This window comes from Anarhichas minor, unplaced genomic scaffold (assembly GCF_050575085.1).
Source record: "Anarhichas minor isolate MPS153535 unplaced genomic scaffold, ASM5057508v1 ptg000004l, whole genome shotgun sequence".
NCBI lineage: Eukaryota > Metazoa > Chordata > Actinopteri > Perciformes > Anarhichadidae > Anarhichas > Anarhichas minor.
This window is the reverse complement of record NW_027466450.1, coordinates 11,318,330-11,336,427: the sequence shown is the minus strand read 5'-3', so window position 1 is coordinate 11,336,427 and position 18,098 is coordinate 11,318,330. Positions and strand designations below refer to the sequence as shown.

Genomic DNA, 18,098 nt, shown 5'->3' with positions numbered 1-18,098 from the left:
TTGAAGTGGCATGGGGGAGCCTCGAAACAGTGAAATAGTAAAACAGCACAGGAGTGATCAAAGGGAACAGAAGTCATCCACAGGTCAGAGAGGTGCCTTGTCACAGACACAAGATCTGCACCTGCAAGCACAAGCACCTGCAATGTTATCAAATAATCTACAAAGTAACACATTTTAATCAATTTGGGTTGTGAGGATGGTGGTGGTGGGGGGGGTTGATAACATGATAAAGGTACCTGAGCTGCCCTTTCAGTGACTGACATCATGGCAGCAAGATTTAGTGTGCAACAGGCCCTCGGTCTGTTCTTCCAAGATGAGGAGGTTGATAGTGAATTGGAGGATGTGTCAGAGCAGGAAGACAACGTGGAAGAAAACTCTGATTACTGACTGATTGACTAGTTTATAATAAGCATTTTATTATGTAATGTTTTGTGTTCTAAGTGGTAAATGTTGAATTAATATTGATAATTATGATTTCTTATGATATAGCAGTGGGGACAGCGTTTAATGGTTGCAATGATTAAACATGGTTATATTATCAATGCCAACAGTTCCAGAATGTTCATGCCATTTTCAAATTCAATACAATATGTTTAAATCATTATGGCTTTTATGTTTTCATGTCTTATGTAAAACAGGACATGATAATGTGTAATAGTAGAGGTTTTTCTCCAAAAACGAATGTTGTAAAACTTAAAAAATGCACTCTCCCTGCTCTCTGAAACATTTATTAAGGATTAATCATACATTTATTAATGAGACATGGGCTATTTAGACATTCTTAATAGATCTGTAGTTTAAAATTTGGTATAGACACTTACTATGAGGGAATACTGTGAAGGCATTAAATATAAACAGTATATGAGGGTTAAGGCCTCAGTTGACACACCTGAGACACAAGCCTGCAGGGAGCCGGTGCAGACAGCTGCATAGATAATCTATCTGTTGCCTGAGACGCATGAGTGAAAAACATGTGACACGATTGCTGTCTAGACGGGAAGATAAACAATTGTGGTTTGTATTCATTCAATCAAACATTACAGCTGGGGTTGATGCAGACACACCTGTCTCATGCACTCTACTGGGAGCACTTGGTTGAACAAGAAATATGTCTTTATGGGTAGTAAAACTAATAGCCTTAATTCCAGTGTATTTAAAAAAAAATGTGATTCATTTTAATTCAGTTATACGTGTACAATGCAGTTATAGAATTAAACATTCAAAGCACAAACGTTTATGTGTATTTTACTATAATGTGATGTAGAAACACGAGGATGACGTGTTGGATCACGAGGCAGGAGAATGTGTTCTTTTTTTTAAACAGAGCTTTTGTCCCTTGAAATGTCTGCATAAATTCCTGGTTTACAAAACTGCATTACATGCAGGAACATAACATAAAAATGTCCATTTGGTCATATATTTTACATGTATGATCAATGTAAGACATATAAAACATACACATAACAGATTAAACACAACATGTTGCATTGTTGGTTGCTCTTCAACAAACACTGAAAATTGAAACGCTTTGTTGGTCAACATATATATTGAGGGTTGTATTCATCAGTCATGTAGAGCAGATTGGGACATTATGCAGACATAATGATCCTCAAATAAAAACATTGCAACTTTTTCTTTCTCACATTAGATTGAATTGGAGATTGAACTTGACGGAGGAGGTCATTTTCTTTCAAAGTAAACTAAACCTACAATTCTGTTTCGTATCTTCGTCAGTTTAAATCCATATATTAGAGGATTCATCACAGGAGAAATGAGCAGGAATTCTATAGCGATGAAGTTTTGAGTGCTCTGAGGTAAATCTCTGGAGCCAAATCGCATATGCATCAAATCAAAAAGCATTGCAACAAGGAATGTGACTAAAGAGACTAAATGAGGCACACACGTCTGCATAAACTTTGCCCTGTCATCTTTGGACCTCACACAAGTTCTAATCATATGCATATAAGTCCAAATTATGAAAAACCCATGACATACATAAATGAATATTGTAAAAAATGCAGTTATATTGTTTGAAATGGTGTCAGTGTCGGGGCAAGTGAGTTTGACAATTACCCAGTTCACACAAAACAGTCTGTCAATTTTTGCACCACATAACTTTAGTCTTGACGTTAGCAGAACATTGATGGAAAAGAGGCTGAAAGGCGTGAGCCAGGAGAAACATATCAGCTGAGAGAGCCTCCTCTTTGTCATGACAAAGTGGTAGTGAAGTGGTCGACATATAGCCAGATATCTGTCGTAGGCCATGACTGCTAGAATGGATAAATCACAACAAGCAAATGAATACATGACAAAAGCCTGTAAAAGGCATCCTTCATATGAGATCTGTTGAGAGGAAGAAAACAGATCGAAGAGGAATTTGGGGTAGAAACCTGTGGTCCCATAAAGTCCATTAATGCAAAAACAACACAACAAGAGATACATGGGTTCATGTAGGTTTTGATCTAAGATAATGATCATGATGATAGAGGTATTTAAAAACAAAATCACACAATAATACAGTAAAGTGAATGTCAACAGAGTTACTATGTAATTATTTGTCTCGTTTAACCCTGATAGAAAGAAAACTCTTACAACAGAAACATTATCCATGATAAGATAACAGATTTTCCCACCTGTCTCCTCAAATTCTACTTTCCCAGTGTCACAGCATGAACGCTGACAGAAAAAGGGTTCCACTGTGCTGAAGCTACACCGCCATCAAAGTCTGTTGTCCCTCTACACCTTCTTTTATAACACCTCAACAACAACAAATCAAACTGGGAATTTAAATGCAAAGCTAGACAACAAAGTTAAAGTAGAACTGATCAAAACAAGCCCACTGTGTCTGTGTTTCTGTTGATATATACTATGTGTGTGTGATTTTGTGATTTTTTTTGTGACAATTGAGTTGAGCATGTTTAAATGCAATAATAGAAAATGCAGTGATCTGAAACACAATTCTCAGGTTTCAATCATTTCAGTCATTTATGTGATATGATAAAGTTAATAGAATCTCAAGTCTGAACTTATATCCCTTTGCTGTTAATTCAAATACTGTTTATTTCACAGTTCCACCATGGAGCAGATAGAATCAAAACAGCTGGTAAAGATGTACAAAAGTTTAGTAGACTAAAAAGATGACACACATTCTGAACATTCTCTATTAGACAGAAACAGGCACACAAAATACACATTTGCATGATTTTAAAGATGCCGTCTTGATATTGTGGAACATTTTCAGAAGCATTCATCAACATAAAAAGCTGGCTGATACTAATACTACTTTGCTGTTGAAAGTAATACTATTGATGGGGAGTTAATCAAATGAAAAATAGTGTATTTGAGAAAATGTACGTTTAAATTAAAGTAGTAGTTGTTTCCTCTTGAGTTAAAATAATCTAGAGGTGGTATTTGATTTAAGAATAACTTAAACTCTAATTTCTAAACCAATCACAGCAATCAAGTCATAACAATACAGATTTTATTAGATGTAAGTATTAGATGCCATGTCAACCTGCAGGTAATGGGATAGAGCAAAGGTAAAACACATATGCTGTGCCTGCAATGAAGTTGCAATGACAGAGGCCTTTAAAATAATGAGGAAGATATCCAAAAACAACAGCAGAAGTTGATGAGCAATAATTCACATTTTATGTTGCTGTATTATGTTTTGGAACTTTGGTTCTTCATGGAGGTGAACTTTATTTGACTCAAGTACACCACAGCCTCTTTCCTCCTGGTCTCAAAAGATTAAACACCAAAATCTCTTTCCTAAAATACATAAATTGTCTCCTGCCCTTGACTACAATACGTATTCAATACACACTTCGCCTGTTTGTTGCGTGTGTTTGTTTTATTGTAAGAAAGTAAAAAATTTAATTACATAAAAATAAATGATAACCTTTAGTTCTATTTCATTCGCTTCAAATTACATTGACTGCTTTAATTTTAGTAGAACAGTCATTTTCCATTCTTGCTGTTCTGTTCATTTGCATTTTATCAAAAAGAGGCCGATGTTTTGAAACAAGACATTAAATACAAACATTAAAAATGAAACTATGCATGAAACATTCATAAGGTTATGCATGTAAAACTGGCACAAACTGTTTGCTCCAAATGACAGTGAAAAGTAGGTTTCAGTGTAAGATATAAACACTCAAAAAAGGAGTAATGTGACGCTAGAGAACAGAACACACACTTGCATTTACCAACGTTGTCATTTAAATACAAAATTCAACTTTTAACTCAGTTGGATAGCTTATAATGTCATTGCCTCACATTTGTCCATAAACATAAATGTTATTTTATCGGGTTGAATGGCTTCTCTTTCAGTTTGTGTTGGTGGCATTTAAAGGAGGCATTTGAAGGTTTGCCTAATTTAAACATATTGTACAAAAACAGTGTTATTTATAATATTAGTATTCATGCCCTAATTTTACAGACAACAGGCTGTGTTCAGGTACATGAAAGTGTCTTTTGGACTCCACTGTCGACAGATAATATTTCCCAACTAATTTACACGGCTGTCATTGAGCAAAAGATATTTCAAATATCATTAATATTACAGCTGAGCCTACCTTTATTTCTATTGAAATACATACATGTATAAAGATGATGATTTACACGTGACTGCATAAATGGGCATCACCATAGATGTACTAGTCTAGAGACGTTAAAAATGGTAAAATTCTGTTTCTTATTTGTGTAAGTTTTAAACCATATATGACAGGATTGATCATTGGGGGAATAAGGAGAAATTCTATTGCCATAAAATTCCGGGTACTTTGTTCTAACTGTTTTGAGTTGAATCGCATGTACAACAAATCAAACAACACACACACAGAAAAAGTAAGTAAACTGAATAAATGTGGAACACATGTCTGCATAAACTTTGTCCTTTTCTCTTTGGATTTTAGGCATGTTCTGATCAGATTAATATAAGACCAAATAATGAAGAGAAAATGGCCAGAATAAAAAGTATAATTAAAAGCTGGAAAAGCAATGTTTGCTATGGAGGCCGAACAAGCTAGTTTACCAATCAACGAATTCACACAGTAGATCTTTGGTATATGTGAGCCGCATAACCTTGATGTTGCTGTTGTTACTGTGCTTATGAGCAACAGGAAAAAGGGTATAAGCCAAGCAAAACACACAAACACACAAACTCTGTGTTTAGTCATCACAGAGTGGTACACCAGAGGGCGACATATAGCCACATATCTGTCGTAGGCCATGAGCACTAGAAGAGAGAAATCAGCACAGGCTGAAGAGTGCAACACAAAACCCTGCAGAAGACATCCAGCATAAGAGATGACATGAGTGGTAGACAGAAGATCCATGAGGAATTTGGGGTAAAAGCCTGCTGTCCCGTAAAGTCCATTGATGCACAGGTTACAGAGGAAGATATACATGGGCTCATGGAGCTTTTTGTCCACAATGATTGTCACAATAATGGTCAGATTTACCAGCCAAATCACACAGTAACACAACAAAGTCAGAGCAAAGAGGGTAACTCTGTAGTTGTTTGTCCCACTTAAGCCTGACAGAGTAAACATAGTTATTACTGAAACATTATCCATCATAACATTTTACAGTTTTGTGTTTTTTAGATGTTAATGCCACAGAGAGACGATATTGTATTTGCAAACCCTACTAAAAGTACATACAGTTCTGTGTCCGTCCACGGGTCTGAATTTTTGATATCTGTTCACAGCAACAACAGATTATGAACCACTGAACATGGGGATTCAACCAGTGAGCTACGCATCACTGATTGGATTGTCCAATCAGCGTGTTGGAACTCATACCATGGGAACGGAGGGAAAAATTGCAGTTGTCATCATTGCAGCCGTAAACCTAACTAAAAAAAGGAAAATACTATATATATATATATTTGTGTGTGTGTGTGTGTGGTTATGATTTTTTTTTTAGTGTGAAGACAATTGAGTTGAGCATGCAAGTTCTAAATGAGGGCAATAATAGAAAATGCAGTGATCTGAAACACAAATCTCAGGTTTCAATCATTTCAGTCATTTATGTGATATGATAAAGTTAATAGAATCTCAAGTCTGAACTTATATCCCTTTGCTGTTAATTCAAATACTGTTTATTTCACAGTTCCACCATGGAGCAGATAGAATCAAAACAGCTGGTAAAGATGTACAAAAGTTTAGTAGACGAAAAAGATGACACATTCTGAACATTCTCTATTAGACAGAAACAGGCACACAAAATATACATTTGCATGATTTTAAAGATGCCGTCTTGATATTGTGGAACATTTTCAGAAGCATTCATCAACATAAAAAGCTGGCTGATACTAATTTGCTGTTGAAAGTAATAATATTGATGGGGAGTTAATCAAATGAAAAATAGTGTATTTGAGAAAATGTACGTTTAAATTAAAGTAGTAGTTGTTTCCTCTTGAGTTAAAATAATCTAGAGGTGGTATTTGATTTAAGAAAAACTTAAACTCTAATTTCTAAACCAATCACAGCAATCAAGTCATAACAATACAGATTTTATTAGATGTAAGTATTAGATGCCATGTCAACCTGCAGGTAATGGGATAGAGCAAAGGTAAAACACATATGCTGTGCCTGCAATGAAGTTGCAATGACAGAGGCCTTTAAAATAATGAGGACGATATCCAAAAACAACAACAGAAGTTGATGAGCAATAATTCATATTTTGTGTTGCTGTATTATGTTTTGGGACTTTGGTGCTTCATGGAGGTGAACTTTATTTGACTCAAGTACACCACAGCCTCTTTCCTCCTGGTCTCAAAAGATTAAACACCAAAATCTCTTTCCTAAAATACATAAATTGTCTCCTGCCCTTGACTACAATACATATTCAATACACACTTCGCCTGTCTGTTGCATGTGTTTGTTTTATTGTAAGACAGTCAAAAATAAAATTACATAAAATTAAATGATAACCTTTAGTTCTATTTCATTCGTTTCAAATTACATTGACTGCTTTAATTTTAGTAGAACAGTCATTTTCCATTCTTGCTGTTCTGTTTATTTGCATTTTATCAAAAAGAGGCCGATGTTTTGAAACAAGACATTAAATACAAACATTAAAAATGAAACTATGCATGAAACATTCATAAGGTTATGCATGTAAAACTGGCACAAACTGTTTGCTCTAAATGACAGTGAAAAGTAGGTTTCAGTGTAAGATATAAACACTCAAAAAAGGAGTAATGTGACGCTAGAGAACAGAACACACACTTGCATTTACCAACGTTGTCATTTAAATACAAAATTCAACTTTTAACTCAGTTGGATAGCTTATAATGTCATTGCCTCACATTTGTCCATAAACATAAATGTTATTTTATTGGATTGAATGGCTTCTCTTTCCGTTTGTGTTGGTGGCATTTAAAGGAGGCATTTGAAGGTTTGCCTAATTTAAACATATTGTACAAAAACAGTGTTATTTATAATATTAGTATTCAGGCCCTAATTTTACAGACAACAGGCTGTGTTCAGGTACATGAAAGTGTCTTTTGGACTCCACTGTCGACAGATAATATTTCCCAACTAATTTACACGGCTGTCATTGAGCAAAAGATATTTCAAATATCATTAATATTACAGCTGAGCCTACCTTTATTTCTATTGAAATACATACATGTATAAAGATGATGATTTACACGTGACTGCATAAATGGGCATCACCATAGATGTACTAGTCTAGAGACGTTAAAAATGGTAAAATTCTGTTTCTTATTTGTGTAAGTTTTAAACCATATATGACAGGATTGATCATTGGGGGAATAAGGAGAAATTCTATTGCAATAAAATTCCGGGTACTTTGTTCTAAATGTTTTGAGTTGAATCGCATGTACAACAAATCAAAGAACAAACACACAAACAAAGTAAGTAAACAGAATAAATGTGGAACACATGTCTGCATAAACTTTGTCCTTTTCTCTTTGGATTTTAGGCATGTTCTGATCAGATTAATATAAGACCAAATAATGAAGAGAAAATGGCCAGAATAAAAAGTATAATTAAAAGCTGGAAAAGCAATGTTTGCTATGGAGGCCGAACAAGCTAGTTTACCAATCAACGAATTCACACAGTAGATCTTTGGTATATGTGAGCCGCATAACCTTGATGTTGCTGTTGTTACTGTGCTTATGAGCAACAGGAAAAAGGGTATAAGCCAAGCAAAACACACAAACACACAAACTCTGTGTTTAGTCATCACAGAGTGGTACACCAGAGGGCGACATATAGCCACATATCTGTCGTAGGCCATGAGCACTAGAAGAGAGAAATCAGCACAGACTGAAGAGTGCAACACAAAACCCTGCAGAAGACATCCAGCATAAGAGATGACATGAGTGGTAGACAGAAGATCCTTGAGGAATTTGGGGTAAAAGCCTGCTGTCCCGTAAAGTCCATTGATGCACAGGTTACAGAGGAAGATATACATGGGCTCATGGAGCTTTTTGTCCACAATGATTGTCACAATAATGGTCAGATTTACCAGCCAAATCACACAGTAACACAACAAAGTCAGAGCAAAGAGGGTAACTCTGTAGTTGTTTGTCCCACTTAAGCCTGACAGAGTAAACATAGTTATTACTGAAACATTATCCATCATAACATTTTACAGTTTTGTGTTTTTTAGATGTTAATGCCACAGAGAGACGATATTGTATTTGCAAACCCTACTAAAAGTACATACAGTTCTGTGTCCGTCCACGGGTCTGAATTTTTGATATCTGTTCACAGCAACAACAGATTATGAACCACTGAACATGGGGATTCAACCAGTGAGCTACGCATCACTGATTGGATTGTCCAATCAGCGTGTTGGAACTCATACCATGGGAACGGAGGGAAAAATTGCAGTTGTCATCATTGCAGCCGTAAACCTAACTAAAAAAAGGAAAATACTATATATATATATATTTGTGTGTGTGTGTGTGTGGTTATGATTTTTTTTTTAGTGTGAAGACAATTGAGTTGAGCATGCAAGTTCTAAATGAGGGCAATAATAGAAAATGCAGTGATCTGAAACACAAATCTCAGGTTTCAATCATTTCAGTCATTTATGTGATATGATAAAGTTAATAGAATCTCAAGTCTGAACTTATATCCCTTTGCTGTTAATTCAAATACTGTTTATTTCACAGTTCCACCATGGAGCAGATAGAATCAAAACAGCTGGTAAAGATGTACAAAAGTTTAGTAGACGAAAAAGATGACACACATTCTGAACATTCTCTATTAGACAGAAACAGGCACACAAAATACACATTTGCATGATTTTAAAGATGCCGTCTTGATATTGTGGAACATTTTCAGAAGCATTCATCAACATAAAAAGCTGGCTGATACTAATTTGCTGTTGAAAGTAATAATATTGATGGGGAGTTAATCAAATGAAAAATAGTGTATTTGAGAAAATGTACGTTTAAATTAAAGTAGTAGTTGTTTCCTCTTGAGTTAAAATAATCTAGAGGTGGTATTTGATTTAAGAAAAACTTAAACTCTAATTTCTAAACCAATCACAGCAATCAAGTCATAACAATACAGATTTTATTAGATGTAAGTATTAGATGCCATGTCAACCTGCAGGTAATGGGATAGAGCAAAGGTAAAACACATATGCTGTGCCTGCAATGAAGTTGCAATGACAGAGGCCTTTAAAATAATGAGGACGATATCCAAAAACAACAACAGAAGTTGATGAGCAATAATTCATATTTTGTGTTGCTGTATTATGTTTTGGGACTTTGGTGCTTCATGGAGGTGAACTTTATTTGACTCAAGTACACCACAGCCTCTTTCCTCCTGGTCTCAAAAGATTAAACACCAAAATCTCTTTCCTAAAATACATAAATTGTCTCCTGCCCTTGACTACAATACATATTCAATACACACTTCGCCTGTCTGTTGCATGTGTTTGTTTTATTGTAAGACAGTCAAAAATAAAATTACATAAAATTAAATGATAACCTTTAGTTCTATTTCATTCGTTTCAAATTACATTGACTGCTTTAATTTTAGTAGAACAGTCATTTTCCATTCTTGCTGTTCTGTTTATTTGCATTTTATCAAAAAGAGGCCCATGTTTTGAAACAAGACATTAAATACAAACATTAAAAATGAAACTATGCATGAAACATTCATAAGGTTATGCATGTAAAACTGGCACAAACTGTTTGCTCTAAATGACAGTGAAAAGTAGGTTTCAGTGTAAGATATAAACACTCAAAAAAGGAGTAATGTGACGCTAGAGAACAGAACACACACTTGCATTTACCAACGTTGTCATTTAAATACAAAATTCAACTTTTAACTCAGTTGGATAGTTTATAATGTCATTGCCTCACATTTGTCCATAAACATAAATGTTATTTTATTGGATTGAATGGCTTCTCTTTCCGTTTGTGTTGGTGGCATTTAAAGGAGGCATTTGAAGGTTTGCCTAATTTAAACATATTGTACAAAAACAGTGTTATTTATAATATTAGTATTCAGGCCCTAATTTTACAGACAACAGGCTGTGTTCAGGTACATGAAAGTGTCTTTTGGACTCCACTGTCGACAGATAATATTTCCCAACTAATTTACACGGCTGTCATTGAGCAAAAGATATTTCAAATATCATTAATATTACAGCTGAGCCTACCTTTATTTCTATTGAAATACATACATGTATAAAGATGATGATTTACACGTGACTGCATAAATGGGCATCACCATAGATGTACTAGTCTAGAGACGTTAAAAATGGTAAAATTCTGTTTCTTATTTGTGTAAGTTTTAAACCATATATGACAGGATTGATCATTGGGGGAATAAGGAGAAATTCTATTGCAATAAAATTCCGGGTACTTTGTTCTAAATGTTTTGAGCCGACTCGCATGTACAACAAATCAAAGAACAAACACACAAACAAAGTAAGTAAACAGAATAAATGTGGAACACATGTCTGCATAAACTTTGTCCTTTTCTCTTTGGATTTTAGGCATGTTCTGATCAGATTAATATAAGACCAAATAATGAAGAGAAAATGGCCAGAATAAAAAGTATAATTAAAAGCTGGAAAAGCAATGTTTGCTATGGAGGCCGAACAAGCTAGTTTACCAATCAACGAATTCACACAGTAGATCTTTGGTATATGTGAGCCGCATAACCTTGATGTTGCTGTTGTTACTGTGCTTATGAGCAACAGGAAAAAGGGTATAAGCCAAGCAAAACACACAAACACACAAACTCTGTGTTTAGTCATCACAGAGTGGTACACCAGAGGGCGACATATAGCCACATATCTGTCGTAGGCCATCAGCACTAGAAGAGAGAAATCAGCACAGACTGAAGAGTGCAACACAAAACCCTGCAGAAGACATCCAGCATAAGAGATGACATGAGTGGTAGACAGAAGATCCTTGAGGAATTTGGGGTAAAAGCCTGATGTCCCGTAAAGTCCATTGATGCACAGGTTACAGAGGAAGATATACATGGGCTCATGGAGCATTGTGTCCACAATGATTGTCACAATAATGGTCAGATTTACCAGCCAAATCACACAGTAACACAACAAAGTCAGAGCAAAGAGGATAACTCTGTAGTTGTTTGTCCCACTTAAGCCTGACAGAGTAAACATAGTTATTACTGAAACGTTATCCATCATAACATTTTACAGTTTTGTGTTTTTTAGATGTTAATGCCACAGAGAGACGATATTGTATTTGCAAACCCTACTAAAAGTACATACAGTTCTGTGTCCGTCCACGGGTCTGAATTTTTGATATCTGTTCACAGCAACAACAGATTATGAACCACTGAACATGGGGATTCAACCAGTGAGCTACGCATCACTGATTGGATTGTCCAATCAGCGTTTTGGAACTCATACCATGGGAACGGAGGGAAAAATTGCAGTTGTCATCATTGCAGCCGTAAACCTAACTAAAAGGAAAATACTATAAGCTTACATGTGATGTGGAGCTTTTATTCTGACTGACTAAATATTTAGGAAAATTTAAACTGTAAATTATTTCTTCGTTTATTTTTACCAGCTTGGTTGGAAAATTTTACAAAATGACAGCAAAGTTGATCTTAAGTCTACAATTCACAACCTCACAACACAAACGTCAAAATAACTTGTATAGCACATGTATATTAGATAAGACATTTATGAGAACGATTAGATGATAATAACAAGTATAATTTATTTTGACTCTGAGGTTAAGGGACATTTGTGAGCTTGGTAACTATATTGGAAATTGTTTTCTAGATGTTTTTTCTTTGAGCATTTCTACTAATTACACATTCTTAGTTTTACCCACAGAAGAATATATGACCCTGGTCTAAAAACATTCACCACACAGAGGGGCACGTTTTCAAATCCCATGTACAACAAATCAAAAATCAAACACACAACACACGTGCCAGAAAACGTTTGACTAATGTACCGTGCTTGCTCACAAAGCTAAATGTAGATGTTAGCTGACTGACTTGAGATAGGTCTGGAGTTTGATCTACAATGAAATATTTCACAACTCTTTTTTTCACCCGTTAACTCAATGAACTTTTCACGTGTCTGAATTGACAATGAAAGGCTGTTACACTTCACATATTCTTTGAAAATGAGTGTAAAACACTGCCTCAACAGCTCTGATCATAAGTTTAAATTTGTTCTGCCAGAAAGGGATCTAAATGAAATATCAAATGTAAAATCCACAAATAGTTCACATTATGTGGGCATGCCAAGAGCTCATAATGACATCTACAAGCCAGTGCTCTTCTCCTCAACAACTCCTCGAATAGAACATCCTTGAATATTGCCTCACATCTAAAGTTAGTTTTATTAGGTCTGAGTCACTTTACATTTTGTGATCATCTCAGTAGAAAAGCAGGCAAAGGTGACCAGTGCTCTGTATGGAAGAACAACATGTTCACACACGGATCTGCTATGAGAGAAACAACACTATTTTACAAGGTAAATAGATCACTGCTTTAGATATTCAGGTACAGCTACTTCAGAGTGCTTTTGAATGTTGTGTGTACAGCAGCTACTACTTGACAGATGGTCCCCAAAGAAACAGCCGTTCTTCAACACACTCTGTTTGTGTGTGCTGCTTTTTCCTTTTTCACTTTCACAGTCACTTTCAATACTCTATTACTCGTGCAAAATAAGCACATCGATGTCAAACAAGTCATATGTTTTATGATAAGATACAGATTTATTGAAAGCCACATACGGTTGAAAAAACATCAAATGTGACAAACATTTTAAGAACCATTTAAAACATAATTTCACAGATGAATAAAGGTAAATTCAGTTGATCATTTCTCTAAACTGCTTTCTGTGCTGTGTTGGCAATTTTGTACTGCATATGTCACATAGTCTAAGGATTAACAATATTGTTAGGCATATTGAGCATTTCTCCCAAATTACATACACATACAAACAGAAATTTCCTTTCTGCAGACCAACTCATGACATGATTCAAAAAAATGTATTTTTACTGCGCAAAAATTTTTGAATGCTGTTTCTTATTTCTGTCAATTTGATACCATATATCAGGGGATTGACAATTGGAGGAACAATGAGAAATTCCATTGCCATCAAATTCTGGGCATCTTGTGGTACATCTTTTGAACTAAATCGCATGTACAACAAATCAAAAAGCAAGGAAACAACTACTACAACTAAAGAGAATAAATGTGGTACACATGTCTGCATAAATTTATTCATGTTCTCTTTGGATTTTAGGCATGTTCTGACCATGTATATATAAGACCAACAAACAAACATGCAATGGCCAAAATAAAAAGTATAATTAAAAGCTGGAATAACAATTGTTGCCACAGAGGCAGAACAGGCTAGTCTAGAAATTAACCAATTCACACAGTAGATCTTTGGTATATGTGAGCCGCATAACCTTGATGTTGCTGTTGTTACTGTGCTTATGAGCAACAGGAAAAAGGGTATAAACCAAGCAAAAAACACAAACACACAAACTCTGTGTTTAGTCATCACAGAGTGGTACACCAGAGGGCGACATATAGCCACATATCTGTCGTAGGCCATGAGCACTAGAAGAGAGAAATCAGCACAGGCTGAAGAGTGCAACACAAAACCCTGCAGAAGACATCCAGCATAAGAGATGACATGAGTGGTAGACAGAAGATCCATGAGGAATTTGGGGTAAAAGCCTGCTGTCCCGTAAAGTCCATTGATGCACAGGTTACAGAGGAAGATATACATGGGCTCATGGAGCTTTTTGTCCACAATGATTGTCACAATAATGGTCAAATTTACCAGCCAAATCACACAGTAACACAACAAAGTCAGAGCAAAGAGGGTAACTCTGTAGTTGTTTGTCCCACTTAAGCCTGACAGAGTAAACATAGTTATTACTGAAACGTTATCCATCATAACATTTTACAGTTTTGTGTTTTTTAGATGTTAATGCCACAGAGAGAAGATATTGTATTTGCAAACCCTACTAAAAGTACATACAGTTCTGTGTCCGTCCACGGGTCTGAATTATTGATATCTCTTCACAGCAACAACAGATTATGAACCACTGACCATGGGGATTCAACCAGTGAGCTACGCATCACTGATTGGATTGTCCAATCAGCGTTTTGGAACTCATACCATGGGAACGGAGGGAAAAATTGCAGTTGTCATCATTGCAGCCGTAAACCTAACTAAAAAAATGAAAATACTATATATATATATTTGTGTGTGTGTGTGTGTGTGGGGGGGGGGGGGGGTATGCTTTTTTTTAGTGTGAAGACAATTGAGTTGAGCATGCAAGTTCTAAATGAGGGCAATAATAGAAAATGCAGTGATCTGAAACACAAATCTCAGGTTTCAATCATTTCAGTCATTTATGTGATATGATAAAGTTAATAGAATCTCAAGTCTGAACTTATATCCCTTTGCTGTTAATTCAAATACTGTTTATTTCACAGTTCCACCATGGAGCAGATAGAATCAAAACAGCTGGTAAAGATGTACAAAAGTTTAGTAGACTAAAAAGATGACACACATTCTGAACATTCTCTATTAGACAGAAACAGGCACACAAAATACACATTTGCATGATTTTAAAGATGCCGTCTTGATATTGTGGAACATTTTCAGAAGCATTCATCAACATAAAAAGCTGGCTGATACTAATACTACTTTGCTGTTGAAAGTAATAATATTGATGGGGAGTTAATCAAATGAAAAATAGTGTATTTGAGAAAATGTACGTTTAAATTAAAGTAGTAGTTGTTTCCTCTCGAGTTAAAATAATCTAGAGGTGGTATTTGATTTAAGAAAAACTTAAACTCTAATTTCTAAACCAATCACAGCAATCAAGTCATAACAATACAGATTGTATTAGATGTAAGTATTAGATGCCATGTCAACCTGCAGGTAATGGGATAGAGCAAAGGTAAAACACATATGCTGTGCCTGCAATGAAGTTGCAATGACAGAGGCCTTTAAAATAATGAGGAAGATATCCAAAAACAACAGCAGAAGTTGATGAGCAATAATTCACATTTTATGTTGCTGTATTATGTTTTGGGACTTTGGTGCTTCATGGAGGTGAACTTTATTTGACTCAAGTACACCACAGCCTCTTTCCTCCTGGTCTCAAAAGATTAAACACCCAAATCTCTTTCCTAAAATACATAAAGTGTCTCTAGCCGTTGACTACAATACATATTCAATACACACTTCGCCTGTCTGTTGCGTGTGTTTGTTTTATTGTAAGAAACTAAAAAATAAAATTACATAAAAATAAATGATAACCTTTAGTTCTATTTCATTCGCTTCAAATTACATTGACTGCTTTAATTTTAGTAGAACAGTCATTTTCCATTCTTGCTGTTCTGTTTATTTGCATTTTATCAAAAAGAGGCCGATGTTTTGAAACAAGACATTAAATACAAACATTAAAAATGAAACTATGCATGAAACATTCATAAGGTTATGCATGTAAAACTGGCACAAACTGTTTGCTCCAAATGACAGTGAAAAGTAGGTTTCAGTGTAAGATATAAACACTCAAAAAAGGAGTAATGTGACGCTAGAGAACAGAACACACACTTGCATTTACCAACGTTGTCATTTAAATACAAAATTCAACTTTTAACTCAGTTGGATAGCTTATAATGTCATTGCCTCACATTTGTCCATAAACATAAATGTTATTTTATCGGGTTGAATGGCTTCTCTTTCAGTTTGTGTTGGTGGCATTTAAAGGAGGCATTTGAAGGTTTGCCTAATTTAAACATATTGTACAAAAACAGCGTTATTTATAATATTAGTATTCAGGCCCTAATTTTACAGACAACAGGCTGTGTTCAGGTACATGAAAGTGTCTTTTGGACTCCACTGTCGACAGATAATATTTCCCAACTAATTTACACGGCTGTCATTGAGCAAAAGATATTTCAAATATCATTATTAATATTACAGCTGAGCCTACCTTTATTTCTATTGAAATACATACATGTATAAAGATGATGATTTACACGTGACTGCATAAATGGGCATCACCATAGATGTACTAGTCTAGAGACTTAAGAGTTAAAAATGGTAAAATTCTGTTTCTTATTTGTGTAAGTTTTAAACCATATATGACAGGATTGATCATTGGGGGAATAAGGAGAAATTCTATTGCCATAAAATTCCGGGTACTTTGTTCTAAATGTTTTGAGCCGAATCGCATGTACAACAAATCAAAGAACAAACACACAAACAAAGTAAGTAAACAGAATAAATGTGGAACACATGTCTGCATAAACTTTGCCCTTTTCTCTTTGGATTTTAGGCATGTTCTGATCAGATTAACATAAGACCAAATAATGAAGAGAAAATGGCCAGAATAAAAAGTATAATTAAAAGCTGGAATAGCAATGTTTGCTATGGAGACCGAACAAGCTAGTTTACCAATCAACCAATTCACACAGTAGATCTTTGGTATATGTGAGCCGCATAACCTCAATCTTGATGTTGTTACTGTGCCCATGAATACCAAATAAATGGGTATAAACCAAGCAAAAAACACAAACACACAAACTCTGTGTTTAGTCATCACAGAGTGGTACACCAGAGGGCGACATATAGCCACATATCTGTCGTAGGCCATGAGCACTAGAAGAGAGAAATCAGCACAGGCTGAAGAGTGCAACACAAAACCCTGCAGAAGACATCCAGCATAAGAGATGACATGAGTGGTAGACAGAAGATCCATGAGGAATTTGGGGTAAAAGCCTGATGTCCCGTAAAGTCCATTGATGCACAGGTTACAGAGGAAGATATACATGGGCTCATGGAGCATTTTGTCCACAATGATTGTCACAATAATGGTCAAATTTACCAGCCAAATCACACAGTAACACAACAAAGTCAGAGCAAAGAGGGTAACTCTGTAGTTGTTTGTCCCACTTAAGCCTGACAGAGTAAACATAGTTATTACTGAAATGTTATCCATCATAACATTTTACAATTTTCTTATTTTAATACTGAACAGAGAGATTTTGCAATTGTTCGACCTGAACCGTGAGAGGAAAAAAGGTGCATCCTCCTCTGTGCCCACCTGTCCCCTTACATGATGGGTAACCAGTTGTTTATATTCTCTCATGGCAGTAACCCTCAATACCATTGTTAACATGGGACTTCAAACACCCAATCAGGGATGTGGCCGCATTTTTCCATGGATCGACAACAAGAAAACACATAATTTTCCTTTTTTGAACCCTATAAAACCCAGGAAAAACTGAATTCTTAACCGTTTTTTTGTTAGTTTGTTTTCTGGATTGAACTAAATACTTGAATGATCAGATGATACAAATACCCTGACATTAACGTTGTTGTTCCTGTCAAATACAGCAATATGACATAAATATATTACATTACATGATGTTTTGACTTTCTAGCCAATTGTTTCAGAGAGAGAGTTTCAGAACGACTTTTAAAAACATGGAAACATCCTGAAAATGTGTTCTCGTTTTCTGTAACTGGTAGCACTTCGAATTAGAAGGGCCGCGAAGGAGCGACTCAGCTACGGCACCTTGTTTACTAAATCTTCATTTAAGTTGTGATGACTA

At 35.4% G+C, this 18,098-nt stretch overlaps 6 protein-coding genes across 6 annotated transcripts; all 6 read right to left on the bottom strand.

Annotated features, from left to right (window-relative positions):
* Positions 1–1,680: 1,680 nt before the first annotated feature.
* On the bottom strand, positions 1,681–2,661 carry LOC142963719 (olfactory receptor 6C1-like). Its single transcript, XM_076104089.1, has one exon. The coding sequence runs from the start codon at positions 2,608–2,610 to the stop codon at positions 1,681–1,683; it is 930 nt and encodes a 309-aa protein (XP_075960204.1). The 5' UTR covers positions 2,611–2,661.
* Positions 2,662–4,658: 1,997 nt separating this feature from the next.
* Positions 4,659–5,582, bottom strand: LOC142971577 (olfactory receptor 4B13-like). Its single transcript, XM_076112151.1, has one exon. It carries the CDS (start codon positions 5,580–5,582, stop codon positions 4,659–4,661), a length of 924 nt encoding a protein of 307 aa, XP_075968266.1.
* Positions 5,583–7,698: 2,116 nt separating this feature from the next.
* On the bottom strand, positions 7,699–8,622 carry LOC142971568 (olfactory receptor 4B13-like). The gene has a single exon (XM_076112139.1). The coding sequence runs from the start codon at positions 8,620–8,622 to the stop codon at positions 7,699–7,701; it is 924 nt and encodes a 307-aa protein (XP_075968254.1).
* A 2,118-nt stretch (positions 8,623–10,740) lies between these two features.
* On the bottom strand, positions 10,741–11,664 carry LOC142971557 (olfactory receptor 4B13-like). Its single transcript, XM_076112128.1, has one exon. The coding sequence runs from the start codon at positions 11,662–11,664 to the stop codon at positions 10,741–10,743; it is 924 nt and encodes a 307-aa protein (XP_075968243.1).
* Positions 11,665–13,485: 1,821 nt separating this feature from the next.
* LOC142971551 (olfactory receptor 2K2-like) lies at positions 13,486–14,418 on the bottom strand. The gene has a single exon (XM_076112117.1). It carries the CDS (start codon positions 14,416–14,418, stop codon positions 13,486–13,488), a length of 933 nt encoding a protein of 310 aa, XP_075968232.1.
* Positions 14,419–16,555: 2,137 nt separating this feature from the next.
* On the bottom strand, positions 16,556–17,485 carry LOC142971544 (olfactory receptor 52E8-like). Its single transcript, XM_076112103.1, has one exon. The coding sequence runs from the start codon at positions 17,483–17,485 to the stop codon at positions 16,556–16,558; it is 930 nt and encodes a 309-aa protein (XP_075968218.1).
* Positions 17,486–18,098: the final 613 nt, after the last annotated feature.

Excerpts from the sequence above, each read along its gene's own strand:
- LOC142971557 (XM_076112128.1), bottom strand. The coding sequence starts at position 11,664 with ATGATGGATAACGTTTCAGTAATAACTATGTTTACTCTGTCAGGCTTA.
- LOC142971568 (XM_076112139.1), bottom strand. The coding sequence starts at position 8,622 with ATGATGGATAATGTTTCAGTAATAACTATGTTTACTCTGTCAGGCTTA.
- LOC142963719 (XM_076104089.1), bottom strand. The coding sequence starts at position 2,610 with ATGGATAATGTTTCTGTTGTAAGAGTTTTCTTTCTATCAGGGTTAAAC.
- LOC142971551 (XM_076112117.1), bottom strand. The coding sequence starts at position 14,418 with ATGATGGATAACGTTTCAGTAATAACTATGTTTACTCTGTCAGGCTTA.
- LOC142971577 (XM_076112151.1), bottom strand. The coding sequence starts at position 5,582 with ATGATGGATAATGTTTCAGTAATAACTATGTTTACTCTGTCAGGCTTA.
- LOC142971544 (XM_076112103.1), bottom strand. The coding sequence starts at position 17,485 with ATGATGGATAACATTTCAGTAATAACTATGTTTACTCTGTCAGGCTTA.